This window comes from Cibotium barometz, chromosome 20 (assembly GCF_041138505.1).
Source record: "Cibotium barometz isolate CiBa-2024 chromosome 20, ASM4113850v1, whole genome shotgun sequence".
Classification (NCBI taxonomy): Eukaryota; Viridiplantae; Streptophyta; class Polypodiopsida; order Cyatheales; family Cibotiaceae; genus Cibotium; species Cibotium barometz.
This window is the reverse complement of record NC_141065.1, coordinates 17,706,258-17,725,673: the sequence shown is the minus strand read 5'-3', so window position 1 is coordinate 17,725,673 and position 19,416 is coordinate 17,706,258. Positions and strand designations below refer to the sequence as shown.

The 19,416-nt window shown below is 46.9% G+C and overlaps 1 protein-coding gene across 2 annotated transcripts in view; it reads left to right on the top strand.

Annotated features, from left to right (window-relative positions):
- Positions 1 to 19,416, top strand: part of LOC147627606 (bifunctional dethiobiotin synthetase/7,8-diamino-pelargonic acid aminotransferase, mitochondrial-like) — an 83,750-nt gene that overhangs the window by 1,916 nt on the left and 62,418 nt on the right. For both annotated transcript variants that reach the window (XM_086814513.1, XM_086814512.1), the window contains exon 3: positions 18,896 to 19,157. In XM_086814513.1, the coding sequence (XP_086670639.1) occupies positions 18,896 to 19,157 (262 nt within the window). The remainder of the gene's footprint in view (positions 1 to 18,895; positions 19,158 to 19,416) is intronic.

Below are 19,416 nucleotides of genomic sequence, written 5' to 3'. Positions count from 1 at the left end.
ATTCACGTAGCTTACTCTCGGGTTATCACATGATTGGAAGTAGTGGATTATCCCATATGCGAGAGCATGGGAAGTTGAAGAGCCATATATAGGTTGTGGTGGCACCTTGTCATAGATATCTCCTCCGGCCGGGTTTTGGGGGGAACAACAATTGGGAGCCCAACAACCGGCATTGCTCAGTGCACTGGGGTGGTGGGCCAGGCAGCCTTGGACCCAGCTGGGCAGAAGCTGACCAGCCTCTGTTGCACCTTTATAAGAGGCATTTGGGTTCTTAAATTTCCATCTCATATTTGTTGGAACTCACCACCGTGAAGGGCAAGCCCAAGGCAATGGGGAGAAGTTGGAGTTGCAGTCATCTTTGGGCAAAGAACATCTAGGTCCACTTTGTGTATGTGCTTTCATTTGTGTTTTTCTGCTCTCTTTTTGCTCTGATAACTTTTGCACAAAGCACAAGTAGTATCAGAGGCTAGAAAACTCACAAATTTTCTTTTTTTTTTGGGCACATATGTGTATGTTAATTGCCTGCTGAGGACCTTAGAATGCAAAGTGCTCAATTTCCTTTATTGATAATTGGTCCCTAGTTGTTTATCAGGGATGTAGAGGTAATCACAGTTTTGATCCACGGCTTGATGGAGGAGGACCATAATGAGCGCATGGAGATCCATGAGGCTTGCATGGAGGCTACTTGGGCATATGTCAGCTCCTTACCACTCTGGATATTTGATCTATGGTTACCCAATCGGACTAGCGGTGTCGGAATGTGCAACGGAAATGAGACAAAAATTTGAGAGTAGAAAATGCAGAGATGCAAGAGAGGAGAAGTGGTGTAGAACTCTGCTATTTACACAATATATCCGGTACAACAAGTGGGAGGGCAAGTTTGTCAAATCCCCATAGGATCTCCTCGTAGAACGCAGAAACTCGTAATGGCCATACCTAGTCCGAAAGGCGGTTCTTTTGACATGCCTTTCATGAATATGTATCTGGTGATAGCCAGTATGTAAATCTATCTTCGTGAAATATTTCGCTCCGGCTAACCGGTCAATCAGGTCATCTGATTTAGGGAGAGGATAACGGTTCTTAATTGTCAGCTTGTTCAATCTCTTGTAATCTATACACATTCTCCAGGTGTTGTCCTTCTTTCTCCTAAGCAACACAGGTGCACCCCAAGGTGATTTACTTGGATGGATCTGGCCCATCCTCAAATAATCTTCGAGTTGTTTGGCCAACTCATCTTCCTCAGCTTGGCTCATCCTGTAAGGTGGAATACTAATAGGGTGAGCACCAGGGATCAGGGCAATACGATGATCTACTGTCCTTTTGGGTGGTAAGCCCCCGATGGCAGTTCCTTAGGAAATACATCTTGAAACGAATCAAGTATCTTCTGTAATTCTTTGCTTTCAAACACACTTAATTCATTGACATCCATAGAAGGTATGAGAAATGAAGAAAGTGGAATCAATACACAATGGAATGCAGTATACAAAGAAGAATCCATTATATTACCAAAATCAATTGTATTCACAAGAGGTTCCTGAGAGGGATGTATACAATCACCTAAGATACTATACTGGGTGTTCCTATGTTCAAAAGAAAAAATATGACTAGACCAATCTATCTAGACTTGAAGAGTCTTAAACCACTCAATCCCTAATAACAAGTCTACATGTTCTAGGTGCATAATATGGCATTCCAGAGTATCTTTGTAGTCTTGAATCTGGATCAGTAGCGTCTCCACCTTTCAATCCCATACTCGCCGATCCGCAGGGAGGCGTACCTCATAGGTATGATTGTTGAGCGTCGTATCAAGACCCAATTTCTGCACAAGTTTGTAATTAACAAAGTTGTGTGAGCTGCGAGGTCTAGAAGAATGTGCACAGTGTGTATCTACTGTGTGCTACACGCACACAAAACTAGCTTGGGGGTTTAGGGAAGCTTGGAGCTAGGTAAGCTGATTGGCGAGCTGAGTTAGGGATAGACTAACGGGCGGGCACCCAAGTATGGACGGGTGGGCGTCCAAGTGTGGTCGCTCGATGACCGGCCAAGAGCCTATAAAAGGGTGGCCAAGGTTAGTCATTAGTCATATAGAGTCTCGCGTGTTTTTGTGAGAGCTCTATGGTCAGGAGCCTGGATCTAGTGCAGACGTGCACCTGCTTTACGCAACCGAGACCGGCAGCAGTCTCGAGGCCCGCGAGGGTAGCTTTGTGGCGGTATGGGACGTCACGAGGTAGAGATTGGTCGGTACGTCCATCTAGTTAGCTCAGCTCCTGGCTCGGTGGGGACAGCCAAGACTTTGGGCTTGCCCACGGCTGTCAAGGTTGGGAGGTGAGTCAGGCCTGCACCCCCTTCACGTTTGGTTTGTTTGCAGGTTTCGAGTCTTGTACCAGGAGCGTTCTACGAGGAGATCCTATGGGGATTTGACAATGGTATCAGAGCAAACCTCGAGAACGAGCAAGTCGGTAGGTAGAGAAGATGAGGTCTAAGAAAAGGTATGAGTTCGAGAAGCTTGCTGTTTTTTCGGTGTATTCTGCTGTTTGTTCAGATTCAGTATGTTTCTTTGTATTGTAAGAACCCATGATGGGGATTTTGGTCTTGTATGGATTGTTTGCTTTGCAAGAAGAAGGGCTGTGTTTTCTCAACTGTATGAACAGTTTGAGAAAGAGAGAGAAGTAGAACAACGAGTCGGTTGTATGTATGTAAGCGAGAGAGAGAGAGAGAGAGAAGTATGGACGGCTATTAGTCTTGGAGGGCTGGTCGGCGCTTGTGTGGCAGTAGCGTTTATGCAGCTGTGTGGCGCTTGTGTGGCTGCGTAGAGAATCCAGCCAAAAGAGCTCTTGTACCAGTCGCTCGCAGGCGGGTGGTACACGCAGCCAGGCAGCACAGGTGTCACCAACCTGCGTAGGCAGGCGCAGGTGCGCAGACTATATGCTTGCGCAGGCGGCGCAAGTGCAAGTGCGCAGGTATGTGCGCAAGTGGCAGCGTAGACATGTGGTTACGGCCGGGTTCACATGCGCAGGCCATAGCTGATTGCAGGCAGCCCAGTTTCGTGCATAGGCGGCAGCTTATGTAGGCGTACGTAAGTAGGCGGCCTTGTGGCATGAAGACGGCGCAGAGAATAGCGAAAGCCAAGTCGGGTGTTTTTTTTGCTTTTGTTTTTTTATTAAAAAATGAAAACATCACCTTTGCTTTCATTTTTTTTAAACATGCGCCTACAGGGTTTTTATAAACCCACACCCTCTTCAAGATGTCGACCCAAGAATCCGAGTTGGAGCCCATTCTCGAACGTGAAGACACCGATGCCGATCTTTTCGACAATTTTGTTTTAAAATCAGATTTCCAAGAGTTTAAAGTTGCTCTTGAAGCTTCTTCCTCGGAATGTCAAGCACAAATCGCCGCGCAGATGCAGGCTTTACAGAACTCCATCTCTTTGTTGACCACTACCCTATCTACTCTTTCGGGTATGGATACCTTGGCATCTGCTTTAGGCCCCAATATTACTCCGGAATAGTTTGGGGGGCAAGCAAAAGCAACGTACCAAGGAGATAGTGGACACTTGGCTACATAAGTGGCAAGTCTATTTTCAGTTTCATCCATATGGCAATGGCAAAAAGATCCAATTAGCAGCAGGTTTCCTCTCAGGCAAAGCTTTGCTTTGGGGAAAGAACTCAACCCTAAACCAACGACTTGGTCGCCTGAGGTGATAGTGTGCTGAAGACCTGCGAGCTCCCCGAACCTCCACCTCTGTTGTCTATGTCGCCCCCCTTCCTTCCTCCGCCTCCCCTCCTTTCTCTCCCGTTGTTCGCCCCTGCTTTTGTCCGCCCTCTTCCTCCCGCTGCTGTTTCCTGTGTGCGCTCAACCCCTCTTGCTCTCCTTGTTCTCCTCCCCTCCTCTCTCCACCTCCCCTCCTTCCTCCGCCTCCTCCTTTCTGCGCATGCGCAGGCTTGGTGCGCTGCCCTTCCCCAGCCTCCCCTCCTTCCTTCGCCTCCTCCATTCTGCGCAGCCTTTGCTGCGTTGCCCTTCCCCCGCCCTACTTTTTTTTCTTTTTTTCTTTTTTTCTTTTTTTCTTTTTTTCTTCCTTTTTCTTTTTTTAATTCTCTTTTTTCTTTTTTCTTCTATTTCTTTTCTTCTTTCTTATTCTTTCTTCTTTTCTTCTTTTTCTTTTCTTTTCTTCTTCTTCTTTTTCTTGTTTTTTCTTTTCTTTTCTTTTTCTTTTTTCCCTTTTTTTATTCTCTCTCTCTCTCTCTCTCTCTCTCTCTCTCTCTCTCTCTCTCTCTCTCTCTCTCTCTCTCTCTTTTCTTTTTCTTTTTCTTCTTTTTTCTTCCTATTATTTGATTTTCTCTTTTTTGCCCTTTTCCACCCTCTCTTCCTTTCCGTCGCTTCCTTGCCTGCCTCTTTCCCTTGGTTCGGATTGCTCCTCTTACGGGTTCAAGTCGGTCTTTTTCTTCGATTAGCATCATGGCTAATCATTCTCCCTCGGCTGGGTGAACTATTGTTTTTTCCGAAGCCGAGCTCGCAGTCCTCTACGCTGAAATAGAAAGACTCCAAAAGGACCCTCATTGCCAAAATCTTTGGATCTCACCCCTTCCGTCTCCAGGCTCAAGATTGGGTCCTGGCCATAGTCACAAGGGACGGGGGATGGTGACGGGGGACGGGGACGGGGACGGGACGGGGGACGGCCATAAGTAGGGAACGGGGACGGGGGAGGGAACGGCACTCAAAAAATAAATTTTTTTAAAAATTTTCTACTCTGCACTTATTCTACTTTGGAAGCACATCAAAATGAGCACAAATTTACACTAAAATGCTAAGATTTTGAGTCAAAGATAATAATTAAGTAGATACAAAATGAGTCATGACTCAAGAGTCAGGACTCAGGAGCCTTAAGGAGGCAAAATACAAGGACGGACTCAAATGAGTCAATGACAAAAAAGTGCTGAAGACTAGAGGCTAGAGGCTAGAGCTAAGTAGTAAGGCCCATGAATCATGATCCATGAATGATCATCCACGTGAAGTGCTCGCCTCATGGTCATGGGTAGCTTGTGCGGCTGCCAAAGAAGCATCAAGCTCATCCTCAGTCTCATCCTCACTGGCATGCTGCTCCTGCACCTCATCCTCCCGTTGCTCTTCTTGTTGACTCATCTCCCACTCGGTGAAGGAATCTGCCTTCTTGGTCATGCTCTTGCAAAGCATTCGCAAGTTCGCGCTGACGAAGACAAGGTCATTGGCACGCTCTACCCCGAGTCGGTTCCTCTTCCTAGAGGCAATGTGGCTGTAGGTACTCCAAAGTTGCTCCAAGCAAGAGGAGCTGACGGCCTGGCTAAGTATGCGGATGGCAAGCTGGTGCAGCTCCGGTCCATCTGAACCAAAGTCCTCCCACCATAGAGCAGCACCAACTTTGGAGCGGTCAACCTGTGCATCATGACAGCCATAGGAGCCATGAAACGACCTGTACATCGAAAGCTGGTCCTTGATCTTGCGCCTAACCGATGCATCAGGCACAAGACGATCCAAGATGATCCTCCATCCAGCGCTCACCTCCCGGTCGCTCTCCTGCTTGTTGCCTTGGAATTCTGGGTCCACCACATAAGCTGCTGCATGCAATGGAGAGTAGTAGGAATTCCACCTTCCTAGACACAAGGCATGGATCTCCTCGTATCTGTCTTCGTCAGGCACGAAGTCTTTCAACTTCTCTATCATGCGATCCATGGCCTCGTAGACCTTGCCTATGCATGGCTGCATAGCGTCTACAATCCTCAACAGGTGGACTATGGGCCTCACCATAGCATCTGTGGTCTTCACACGCTCCCACCAAGAGGCGTCATCCGCCCGTAGCCTACACTCTTGGCCAGTGTTTGTATGGGACTCTTGCATGGCGACAAACTCGTCGCTAAGGAAAAGCCCCCTCAAAGCACCACTACAATCCTTCAACCGGCCCAACATGAGAAAGTTGTAGGCGAACCGGGTGTCGGAATATTTGAGAAGAGAGAGACAGGACCTCTTGTTGAACTCATGCCGAAGTCTTTGGTGGTTGAGGACAAAGGAGACCATGGTGTTGGCCTCCTCAATGAGCGGGCTGATCCATGGTAATGCCCCGATGTCCTTGAGGAGGTTGTTTAGGCAATGAGCCATACAAAAGGACACCGTGACATGTCCATACATACCTTGGAGAATAGCTCCCGCCGCCCTATTGGAAGGCTCCCCATCCGCAACAAAGCCGACTACATGCTCGGGGCCAACGATCTCCATGGTGGTAGCCCACTCCGCCGCAAGCACATCCGCGCTCTTCCCAGTGCCGGATGCATCATGAGATGAGATGAAGTACATCTCTCCACGGGAATATGCAACCATGCCGTGAATACTCCTCTTGCGGGTGTCACTCCATCCATCCACAATGAGGGAGACTCCGTTCCTCTCCCATTGCCGCTTTGTGTTGTCGGCCGCTTGCTCTACAATGCGCTTCTCCTTGTCGAGCAATGTAGTGCGCAAGCTCTCGGATGAGGGGGGCGTATAGGTTGAGCCATACTCCCCAATCTTCTTAACCATTACCTTGAAGTATTCCGACCTATTCAAGAAAGTAATTTACTAATGAGAAGGAGACTAGGATGATGAAAACATGAATGATGAATTGGCAATGATCGATTGCACTTACCTAGCCGCTTGAAAGGCAATGTGGTCGTGGAAGAAGAAGCGGGCCACCGCCATATCCACCTCCTCCTTCAACTTGGGGTTCCAATTCTCCCCAAGTGTAGATTGTCGCCGTGGGCCACGTAATGATTGAGAGGCCGTGGAGATGGAGGGTGCCGGTGTCGTGGATGGAGTAACATTCCGACTTGATGGCGAAGGTGATGGTGTGCATGATCCCGATCCACCACATGACTCCATGGTAGAGGCTTGAGTTCCTCTCCCCATCGTCGCGGGATCCACGGCCACTCGTGGTGTCCTTCTTGTCGCTTCGACCGCTTCGTAGACGCTAAGCTTGTCAAGAAGTTCCCGTCTCTTCTCGGGCGTGACATTCGTGCAAAACCTCACCTCATGCCCACTCTCATGCAAGAGGTGGGCTCGCACTTTGTCGGCGCCACCCGTTCGCCGGTACGGGCAAAGCTTGCATACCCATGGCCGAGAACTGCCTCCATGAACGGATGTGGTGTAGTTTACCTCCTCCCACCATGTCCATCCCGTTGTCCTTCTACGAGAAGCCCCGACACGTGAGGAGGATGCCATGGTTGAAGATGGCTTGCCGCTTGACTCTTGAGCCTTGAGGAGAGAGAGAGAGAGAGAGAGAGAGAGAGAGAGAGAGAGAGAGAGAGAGAGCCTAGAGGCTTGGAAGTTGGAAGAGTCAAGACTCAAGAGGCTTGAGGGAGAGGTGAGAGCCTAGGCCCTAGAGCTTGGAACTTGGAAGTTGGAAGAGACTCGAGAGAACTTGAGAAGATTCAAGAAGCTTGAGCAATGAGCAATGAACTTGTGTGTGGCAGCTTGTAGCCTTGTAGAGGTGGGCTCTGATATAGATAGGCAAGAGAGAGAGAGGGCCAAGGCCCAACAGCCATAAACGGCTAGTAGAGCCCAAGCCCAACAGCCATAAACGGCTACAGTGGGGCAGGCACGCAGCACGCAGGCGCAACGGCCAAAAACGGGCGCAACGGCCAGAAACGGGCAGGCGCAACGGCTATCTGCCGTCCCCCGACAGCCGTCCCCGACAGCCGTCCCCCGTCCCTACGCCGTCCCCGGTTTGAAACGCTAGACAGGGGACGTCCGTCCGTCCCCGTCCGTCCCCGTCCCTGCGCCGTCCCGTGTCGGCGTCCCCGCGTTCCTAGGCGCCGTCCCCGCCGTCCCCTGTGACTATGGTCCTGGCGGCTCTGCTCTCCAACCTCACTCCACACTTTCGAGATGTCAAGTTGCTTGGAAGAGGTTTCTTCCAAGTGGATTTTGATTCTGAGGACGCAGCCTCAGAGGTTTTGAAGGGCAGCCCTTTTTCCATTGGGCCCGAGGAAGATATTCTTTCTTCCCTACTCTAGCTATTTTGACCCTGTTGAGGAAGATCGGAACCGTTTCCCGATTACTCTCAGATTCCTAGGTCTTCCTCGTGCATATTGGCCTATGTTAGAGGCCATCGGGTCTGCCTTTGGGTTGGTTCTTCAAGTGCCCCCCCTCCACGCCTTGTCGACATCTTCTGCCCAGGTGGTCACTGCCTCGGTGGATGTTGTCCCCAGGGTCATGGTTCTTGCCTGTGACATTGAGCTCTTTGAGGACTATGTTTTGCTTCCGGGCCCTGCTTCCTCAATGTCTATGCCCCAAACACCATTGTAGGTAGAGCTCTCTTTTGGAGCACAGTCCGGCGGGCCCTCCCCCAAGCCGACTTTTGGTGCATAGGCGGTGACTTCAACATGATTGAGGCAGCAGAGGATAGACTTGGAGGAGGCACGGCCATAGTCTCAAGAGTAGAGTACTTTGCCTGGGAGGAGCTGATGCTGGTACTCAGAGGACAGGACCCTTGGCATCTTCCAGAGTTTCGGCGCAAACCTTGGGAGTCTTAGCTTCTCGCGTTTGGATAGGAGGAGCACTGGCCCCAACCTGTCTAGACTTGACAGGTTTTATGTGGAAACGATTTGATTAAGACAGCAAATATCAATTGAGATATGCAATACAAGCTTGGCCCTAAGTTGTAGCTTGACTTGTACAACCAACCAACCCTACTAAGAATTGAACCCACTCTACTGGTGTAAACCAATGTGTGCTCCATACACCACAAGGTTGAGAGTGTAGGAAAGGTGTACTACAAGGAGGTCACCAGGGTCTAGTTATAGATAAAATCTATAAAATAGGAAAGCTTATAAATAAAGCAAAGGCCAATAATAACAGGGTTATTGCTAAGTGACCTTGGGAGGCACTTTATTAGAGGTACCCACGCGCTAGGGCTACTAGAGTTGTACTCCACTTGCTCGTTTTCCATTGAGTACATTCCAACTATCACTATCATCTATGTCGCTCTCTAAGCACATGTGTGTGTTTTATCTATGAGCCTGTGCAAAGCATCTCCTTTCACATCCAACATTGGTATCAGAGCCTTATTGTCTTGAAGACAGTGCAAAGGGTTTAGAGTTTGGCTTCTCAGCCACCAATAGCTCTTCGCCGCCAATACTTGTCGAGAAGCAAGTTTCAGAGTGAGCATTTCAAAGCTTTCATTCTGTTGTCTCTCTCACCTACACTCTACCATGCTCGACTTGACAACCTATTGTTGGCCTTGACGTTATTCATTTGTTGGCGTTGGCTCCTAGTGGTCTTCATCTCCTTGGTGGTGCCGCCGCACGTTCTAGGTAAGGTCTTTTTATGCATACTTTCACTCTAATCTAGGGTTCTGCCTTCTTTTGTACATTGGCATTATTTTTCTTAGTCGTACATTCAAGACTCAACCCCGCACTAGCAATTCATTCATATATCATCAGAGTTTTTTAGCTACTGGTACTACTCTTGTTGCTGTTGTTCAATCATTTATCTTTCTTTTGACATTGGACTTGTGTCCATCAGCTTTGACCTGTAAGCTTCTCAGCATTCCTCTTGAGCATTTGACTTTTGCATCAATTGATTTTACTTAGTCAGCTCATTTTGCTGTGTCAATCAGTTTTTCCTTGTTTGTAGCTCAGCCCTTCACTTTTCACATTATGTTTGGCTTTTCGTCTTCAACATTTAGTGCTTCGATATGTGCATCCTTGTCCAAGAAGGAGGCGGCTCTGGACAAGGAGAGCTATTAGGCGTAGGAGCTCATAGCACTGTTTTAGTCTGTGGGGGGCATGGTGAGCGTTTTCAGATTTCCCGTTCCGTGAGGCAGGGTTGTCCCCTCGCCCCTTTATTGTACCTCATTGTAGCTGAGGCTACGAGCAAGTTTCTTCGGGCTGCCCCTGGTGTTCTGGGTTCCAGGCTGCCTTTATGCACAGAGGAAGAGTTTTTGGACTCTTAGGAGTTGATACGGCGTTGTTCCTTGAGGCTTCACATGCTTGTTTATGTGCTTTTCGGACAGCCTTGGAGGCCTTTTGTTTGGTAGCAAGAGCTACTATCAATTGGCATAAATCAGTTGGTTTTTGGATCAGTGATTCTCCTCTTGCAGATTGGGGTACAGATGTTGGTTTTACTTGGATTGAGAGAGGATGCTCTGCCAGATACCTTGGTTGTCAGGTGGGCGTTGACATCTCCCCTGCACAACAGTTTGCTCTAGTGCTCTTAAGCATTAAAAGCAAACTTCATCACTGGAGTAGAAGGAAGCTCGACTTGGCCTCTAGAACTTTGGTGGTTAACCAAGTTTTGCTAGCCACGTCTTGGTTATCGCTTCGTGCTGGATTTTTCATAAGGGCTGCATTGGCTAGCTTCGTCGCCTTATTCGGAACTTTCTTTGGTCAGGGCTTATGGAAATGCACACATTAGGGCTAGAGTTGCTTGGGAAACCATTATCAGGCCTAAGCAGGAAGGGGGATTGAATATCATTGACCCTGAGGTGCAATGTAAGGCTTTGCTTTGTAAGCTGGTTGTTAGGGGCTTTCTTCAAGGCACTGAGCCGTGGAAGGACTTTCTCATGCAGCAGATCACGAAGTGTGTCCCTGTTCGCGGAGGTGGTTGGACTCTCAGCTCACGCTTTATTTTTTCGGATGCAGTTCACCGCTTGAGGAGTTTTTTGGTACACATCCCCCACGTTCAGCGGAGGAAGTTAACCGGCAGTGCATTTTGTGGAATGATTTGATCTTAGATGTGCATGGTAGGCCTCTTGGGGTAGCTATGCATATTCTTTGGGCTGGCTGGGAGACCCTATGCTCCACAGTGCTGGCTTGGAAGAGGCTTCAGAGCCTCACCGAGGTACAGAGATTGGATTTCACGTAGCATTTGAGAGGCTCTAGTCGGAGGATTGCACAGATTGATGCAGCCATTCCCAACCACTAGATTACTGGATCTTTCTTGGAAGGCCGTGATCATTCTTGGTTTGGGGTTTTTTTTGGGACAGGTGTTTCTCTTCAGGTTATGGGTCTCCCCTTGCCTAGGGAGGATGATGTACCGGTCTTTTTTTTTGTACAGGATGGATGGCAAGTGGAGAGATGTGACGTGCATGACCTTATTGAGGGCCCCCAGATTCGTCCAATCAGGAATATCTAGAAGGCTAGATGCACCGAGGCCATTGAGGGTACTCCCGTTCTTGTTTCTCAGTGTCTTTGCAGGATTTGGAGTGATATTATTCACACCATTATGGCTACCTGGGCTAGAATCCAGTGATCTTCGAGGGCTGCGGAGAGGAAGCGCGTCCAGTTTATGAGAGAGTGGGACATTGGTATCTTTTTCACATCTTGTCATTCGGGACCCTATTGGCAGCACATGCTTCCTATTTGGTTGAGATCTCCACCTTGCTTGGTGTGAAATTTCCATTTTGTAAAATTTTTTCATACTCAATAGAAGTGTCCTTTTTGAAAAAAAAAAAAAACCAACGACTTGGGCACAGTTCGAAGAAGTCTTCAAGACAAAATTCCTCAAGAAAGAGGATGACTATGTTGTTGCCCGGTTTGCTACTTTGAGCCTCTAGTATGGTGAACTTTGTCACCAAAAGGCCGAAAGTGTTGAGCAGGTATAGAGCCAATTCTGATCTAGAGCTCTTGAAGCCATCCAAAACCCGCTTTGCCTACATTTTCATTGTGGTGGAGAGGCTTGTGAGGGTGCACCATGGCCTAATGCGCACACTGGTATGTCGTGAGTGGGCAACATGGGATGACAAAGATGCACCAAAGTCAGTTTGATTTGCTCGTATGGTCATGAGGGAGACTTGGTGGAATGATGCACAGGCACTTGTCAAGACACTCAATCCCATGTATAGTGTCCTTCGACTCACGGACATGGAGGGGAGTACCATTGGGCTCCTCTATGAGTTCATGGACAAGATTGGAGAAGCCCTCGATGCTTGTACGTTATTGTCTCCTGAGAAGTAACACTCTTATTCTTGCTCTTGAAGTTAGATAGATCATAGAACTTAGAAGATTGAAGTATATGCTCATTGCTTACTTTTTCTTTTTCCACTTGCAACTTACATGGGCACTTTTCCACACAAAGAAGAGAAATAGGCTCTCAACTGCACAATGGGAGAGGCTTGTGTTCTGTCATTGCAACTTGCGATTGATAGAGCAGAAAGGGAACCCCATTGAGCCTTGCCAAGTCAATCCTGACAAGATTGATATCACAAAGTGCATGAGATCCCCGACATCCCTCAGGAGGACAGAGACATCTATTCCATGTTGTATGAGGAGATTACAGCTACATCTCATGGTACACGATCCCAGGCAGTTGCTAGTACCAGTGCGACACCAGCAGCAGCAGATCATGAGGATGAGGCATTTGAGGAGGATTCAGCCAGTGGTACTAGTAGTGAGAGTGAGGATGAGTGTGATGGAGAGGATGATGAGGATGATGGGCAGGAGGATGAGCCTTGAGTCATTTATCTATGTAATTTTTTTTGGATTTGGTGGACCCTGGGCCATTGTGTGATTGTCATGACTCTTGGGAGTCATCATGATTTATCTTTATTATGATGTTTTTTATCATTGTGTTAAGTGAAGTACCAGACTCTTGGCTGCCCAGTATCATGTATGGAATGTGGATTGTAGAGAGATGAATATGGGTGTTGTTTTCTAGCATTGAATCATTGTTTACATTGAATAATAATGAATCCAATGTGTTTTCTCATGAGGCATGTTTTTGAAGTATTCTGCCTACTGAAATAGATAGGCTAAGTAGTAAGACCTAAACACTTATTTCTTGTACTATTGTACATTCTATATTAAAAAAAATATATATTTTTGTATTTTTGTTTGAAACTTTTTTTTTTGGCCGTTTCAAAAACTTCTGAAACTTCTGAAACGTTTCTAAAACCCGTTTCAAATCAGGCGTTTCTGAAACTCCTGGTAACTATGGTAGGCCCTAGAGAGCTTGAGAGAGAGATGGGGCCCAAGCGGGCTGCCTTGCTGCCTTGGGGGCTTGAGCAAAGGGAGGGTGGGTACAGTGTAGCCGACATACATACCGCAGCCAAGAGATGGGTGGGTGGCCAAAAAAAACGTAGCCGGCATACATACAGTAGCCAAGAGATGGGTGGGGAGCCAAAGAAAATGTAGCCGGCATACATACAACAGCCAAGAGATGGGTGGGTAGCTAAAAAAACGTCTTTTACAATCGTACCATATCGGCCGTCGGCATACAACAGTCAAGAGATGGGTTGGTGGCCACAAAAACGGCAACAGATAACGAATGCTAGAAAAAACTGTAACTGTTTGGCCCTCCTAGCTCTCTTTTACATGATGAAACCCATGCCTGGACACCAGACAGGTGGAAGAAGACATGGGGACAGGTTCCATAAGGTTTGATTACAAAAAAGCACCATTCTTGGTCAAAAAGCAAGAAAAAGCAAAAAGTCAAACACTTTTGACCGTGAGCCAAGGGCACCATTGGAAAGAGGAGACTGAGATGGACCAAAAAGCTAAAAGCCGCTTTTTCAAAAAGCAGCTCCAAAGCCAAAAAGCAAGGCCCTGAAGTTAGAAAAGCAAAACAAGAACTTTTGACTAAAGTTGAGTAATATTTTACTATTAAAAAGACCAAAAGCAAAGTAAAAGCATCACTTTTTGGAAAAAAGCAAAGCTTCCCCAAGTATAAAAGAAGCATGAGCCTCTCTTTTGAGCATCAAGTTGAAGAAGAACCTCTTCATCGCGTTGCCATCTTCGTTGAAGCGTGGAGATCCTCTTCTTCATCATCATCTACCTGATCATGGAGCAGTTCTTCGCTGCTCGTTGATTGGGAGTGCCTCCATCAACCGTAGCGCCACATCATCATTTGTCCGTACGACTGCACGGATCCGTACAACCGTACATAACTGTATTGACATGTACGGATTGAAATTCCAAAAACCCTAAAAATTTCAAAAACGCTAAAACTGCTCAAAAACCCTAAAAATTGCTTTTTGGAGGTTTTTATTGTTCGAAAACCATTAAAACAAGTTTTATATCAGTTTTCTTGCCAGAAAGAGCGTTTCTAAGGTTTTCATCATCGACAAGGCTATAGGAGTTGTGGAGATTATTCATGGGATGAGCGAGTGGATTTAGAACTTGGACATATAGCTTGGGCATGAAGCTTGGACATAAACATGGAACCTGGACATATAGCTTGGGCATGAAGCTTGGACATAAACATGGAACCTGGACATATAGCTTGGGCATGAAGCTTGGACATAAACATGGAACCTGGACATATAGCTTGGGCATGAAGAGTGGACATAAACATGGAACTCGGACATATAGCTTGGGCACGAAGCTTGGACATGAACATGGAACTTCGTTATGGAACTTGGACTTGGATTTGGATCCAGACTTGTATTTGGATTTGAACTTGGATTTGGACTTGGATCTAGATCTAGACTTGGATTTTGGACTTAGACATGGATATGGACTTGGTTTTGGATTTGATTTGGACTTGGAACTCGGACTTGGATTCATTGGATTTGGATTTGGATGTTGGATTTGGTACTAGCCCGGTAAAAGATACTTGTGGGTCATCCCCGTGGTGTGCTCGGCATCAGAGATCTTGTGCCTCGACATTGACATCAACTTGGATATCCTACATTGGCATATCTGTTTGTTTTGTATTCATTGATTGTATTGATCTTGGCCAGTGTGCCCATGGATTGTTCCTGAATAAATTCTTGAAAGGGGGCGGGGCCTATTCCCTGCTCAATGTGGTGTACTGTGCAAGATCCCTATTCCCTTCTCTCTCTCCCCTCTCTCTCTATATCTTTATCTCTTCGACACGTGGTTGAGTTTGTCACTGCACGCCCCGTTGGGCTTACAAAAACGGCTGGCGAAACTGTCATGGAAAAAAAAACATCTTGGATCGCGTTTCGTACCGCTTTTTTTATGTTCCACAAACAACCCTGCCCGGATAGCAATTGAATGCTCATCAAACTCCACTCACATGCCAGTCTTGCAAACCTCATGCACTGACAAAAGATGAAAGCCAAGAGATGGGACATAAAGAACCCAGGAGGAATGCTTCCCCCCTTTGCCATCGGGAACGATCTCCAATCTGCCCTCACTGTGAACTGGGATAGTGGACTTGTCACCAATAAAGATGTGACATGTGTGCCTCTGGAGGCCTTGTAACAACTCTCGGGAAAGAGTCATGTGCCTGGAAGCACCACTGTCTAGAATCCATTCCCGAGGATCCCCAACGGTGAGACCAACCGCCTCCCTGCTCGAAGAAGATGAAGCTCTGTTGTCCATAATCTCCAAGTGCACAAAAGTTGGAGTCTTTGTAGCTACAGCTGAGGAATCTACACCTTTCTCGGAGCTCCATTGAGGACATTTCCTCCAGTAGTAACCCGCCACAATGGTTACCGTTATAGGTTCGCTCGGCCTTCAAGGCATCACGATCCGAGTTGGGCTTCTTCTCAGAAGACTTCAATTGTGAAGACTTCCCTTTGCCTTTGTTGTTGTTGTTGCGGCCTTTCGTCCGCTGGCCAGTCAAAGCCTCGGAACGTCCGCCCTGTGGAGGGTTCATGAACTGCTCCTCTTGGTCCAAAATGATCGGCACAAGCTTCTCCCATGTAATGGTGCTGAGCCTCCTGACGGTGATCAAAGAGGAATAGAGAGCCGAGTACTGAGAGGACAAATGAGACAGTAGGGTGATGGCCATGTTCTCTTATGATATCTCCTTCCCAGCTTGAAGAACCTCCTGTTGAAGAGCTTGGAGTTTGTTGATGTGCTCCCGCATCGTCTAAGACTCTGCAAGATTCATCGCTTGCATTTGCGCTTCCAAGGAAACGCTCTTCACGAGTGATATCGCTAAGTGCTACTAAATCCCTCAAGCTAGCGTCATGTGTTCGATATGATTGATCACTTGGGGTGTGCGGTTGAGGAAGATGAAGGAGTGCACATGGGCATTGACATGATCCCACAACTGTGCCTGGGCCTCCCACTCTTTGACTTATAGTGAAGTGTCCTCCTCCGGATTTGGCCTGGAAACTCCAACTGTGACGAAGTCAGCCAAATCATAAGACTCCAAAACAAACTCCATCATGACCTTCCAAATGCCATAGTTGTTCCTGTCCAACTGTCGGTCCACCGGGAATGTTGGGATGGTGGGGATCTTCACAGGTTTCTCTGCCATCTCGAGCAAATGTGCCATCTCGGGGGTTCACTTGGTCTTGTGAAGGGAGGATGGGTGGGAAAATTTTTTTGAAGAAGAGGCTGCGTTTTCTTCCAAGGTGGCTGTCCAGTAGTGATGCCCGCCTTCGACCCACTTCTCCACCTCCCACACGGCCTGAACACTATCCAATCAGCACCAAGTACAGCAGCCCCGCAAGCTCGCACCGTCTCCAAAGCTTCAAGCCACCTTGGGCTCTGATACCATGTCGGAATGTGCAGCGGAAATGAGAGAAATCCGAGAGCAGAAAACATAGAGGTGCAAGAGAGGAGAAGTGGTGTAGAACTCTGCTATATACACAATATATCCGGTACAACAAGTGGGAGGGCAAGGTGCCCATCTATATATGGGCTGGGGCAGCCAGTCGGCCTGTATAAACAGGGCCGACAGCCCCAGTGTGGCTCCACGACTAGCATATCCTGGTTGGCCAGCCCACGACCAGGTATGACCTGGTCGGCCAGCATCAAAAGTGGGTCCCTCCTGGCCAGCCGACTCCTACAGGGCGACCAGAGAAAAAACTGCCCCCCACGCCTACAGCAAAACTGGAAAAATGGGAAAGATATGAACATGATCAGGGACTCCTCCCGTGGGCGGGCACACGCACATAACAGGCCCTCACTCCCTACAGTATAGTATAGTATAGACAGGAGATGAATGCTAACAAACACTGCCCTTGGTCTTGGGAAAGTCATTTTTTGGAGTATCGTGCTGGTCAGCATGAGAGCCACCATTCTCAGTAAGTCATCAACGTGAGAAGTGCTGCCGACGGTGTCCTCCTTCGGATTTGCCGGCATGTTCCCCTTCTCCATCTTTGGTTCTTCGAAAGGGAAGTGAGTTTTGCTTCCATGCCACGTGAGGAGCGAACTCAGCTCTTGAAGTTGTTGAAGCCCCCAAGTTGAACGGCAAGATCGATGGTGAGGTTGTTATCAATTGGAACCATGAGATGGCTTCTACTCTTGTGTTTTTCAGCTTGTACAATAACTGACCAGTGCTACTTGCTTATGGTGGGAAGACCACTTGAGATGTTATGTTGTTACCCGTTTGGGTTTATTTCTGCAAGGTTGTCTTGAAACAATTCATGCCAGTGGTGGACTACCAACGCGACTTGAAGAAGCAATGGAGCACTTTGCTCCACCTGCTATCTAGCTCATTTTTGGAAGTCACCTCTCAAGGACCGTCCACTAGTCGGAGCAGGTGGAGCATTTTGTGGATGGTTTGAATTCTCTGGAACAGAAATACAGAGGTGGCTTTCTTCTTTGTAACCCCACCATTATCTTAGAAAAGGTCTTCTTCTACCTTGTGTATTCTCCAATAATCACCACCATGCCTTCACATATAGAACATCTCGATTCTCCAAGGTGGCAACCAACAAGGTTATACACATGGCTATATGCTAGATTTCCAAGTATTTATCCTTGCTAGTCCTTGCATATGTGGATTGTGCCCTTAATCCACATTAAGGATCTAAACCCTTGTACATCCCTAGTGTAGATGTGTCCCTAGAGGAGTGAATCTCTTCTTTAAATTGCTTACCTTCTTCCAAGTTGAGATTTCCTGAGGTTTATCATTCCACTTTACTAGATATTCGTGATACAAAGAATGTTGAGTACGTCTTCTTCTTTAATCTAGAATTGCGTTAATTTGGAAGCTGGCTTGTGGGTGAATTATGTGCTTGCTCATTACATGGGCCTTGTTCACTTTCTGGTTGTTGCTCTTCTAATATATCGTGCAGTGCTGGACCTACATATGGCTTCAACCAAGAAACATGAAAGACATTGTGCATAGTCCAACTTTCCGGAAACTTTAACTTTAAAGAGACATCACTTAACTTTTGAATAACGAGAAAAGGTTTGAAAATTCGTAATGAAAGTTTGGGACATCGCTTGCCCACTTGTTTTAGCCGTTGTTTCATGTTGCGGAGATATACCCAATGTCATGGCCCTGTGAAAATGGAACAGCACAAGTGTGGGCATGGTGATTGCAGAGGCAGAATATTGAATGATTCACATGGGGGGTGCCCGGACAGAGTTAACGATGTGTGGACATCCCTAGGTGTGAAGGGGGGGAACTAGAAACATTAAACTTTAATGTTTATTGAAGTTTGCCCCTAGGCCTTAGTGGCCCTAGGGACTTTTAAAGTTTGGGGCCCTAGGGATTATTTTGGGGAGGAGCCACTTTTGGAGTGTTTCTCGCAATGCAAACATTTTGTAAACATGTTTTGTCGAAGTCGGGGTTGATTCCGCAGCTTTTGTTTGCGAAGAGTACATGACAGTGCGTAGCTTGACATGGTCCAAAGTATGATATTTGTACAATTCTGGTTCACATGCATAGATTGCTGCAGTTTGTACAACTGTCTGTACACTTGCAGAAGGCACTATGGGTGCAAGAAAAAGGCTTGGGCAACTGTATGTTGAGGTTCTCCACCAACTCTTCCACCTCATGTGTGCTCTAACATGCATATAATTGGTTTTTGATAAGTATGAGATTGTGATGCAACATTATTTATGGGGGTGAAGTGTTTACATTTATTTGAAGGCAATGACTTGACATCATTTCGACTCTTCCTCTCCTTTGAAAAAATTAGCTGCAGTTTAAACTTTCCTGTGTCTTCACATTTGTTTACAGTTTCTTGTTGCTTCTATGGAGAGAAGATGCTTGGTTTGACTCTTTGGCCCTGTTTTCGGTACAGATTGCCTGTTATGGTCCTTCCGACCATACCTCAAGATGCAAACGATGATCTTTCCCATTGGTTTATACAGTCTGGCAGACTCTTCTCTGAACTTCAACTACAACTAGAGGCAGCTTATACAAAAAGGATAAGCAGGTTACGAGATATGCGAAAGAAGGCAGGCCAGTTTCTTTGGTGGCCTTTCACACAACATTTCCTAGTCCCAGAGGATGGAATTACAGTTATTGACTCACGTGCTGGTGATAGGTTTACGATCTACAAGGTTCGTATTAGTTGTATATGCAGTGCTGTGGAAATTGCAATATCTTCTTTATTCATCTGCCATTCAGTTAAGCCATATTAGGCATGTTTGGTAAGTTTTGGGATAAATGAAGCTGTTTGCCTAGTCTTGTAGCCGGTGCCTCTCTGATAACAAAGCCTATTATTATTGGCAAATTTTGCAACTTTATCGTTTTATGTGCATTATGGTCCCATTTTTTATGCTTTCACCTTTTGCTAAGCCATGGGTTCTTATGATACTC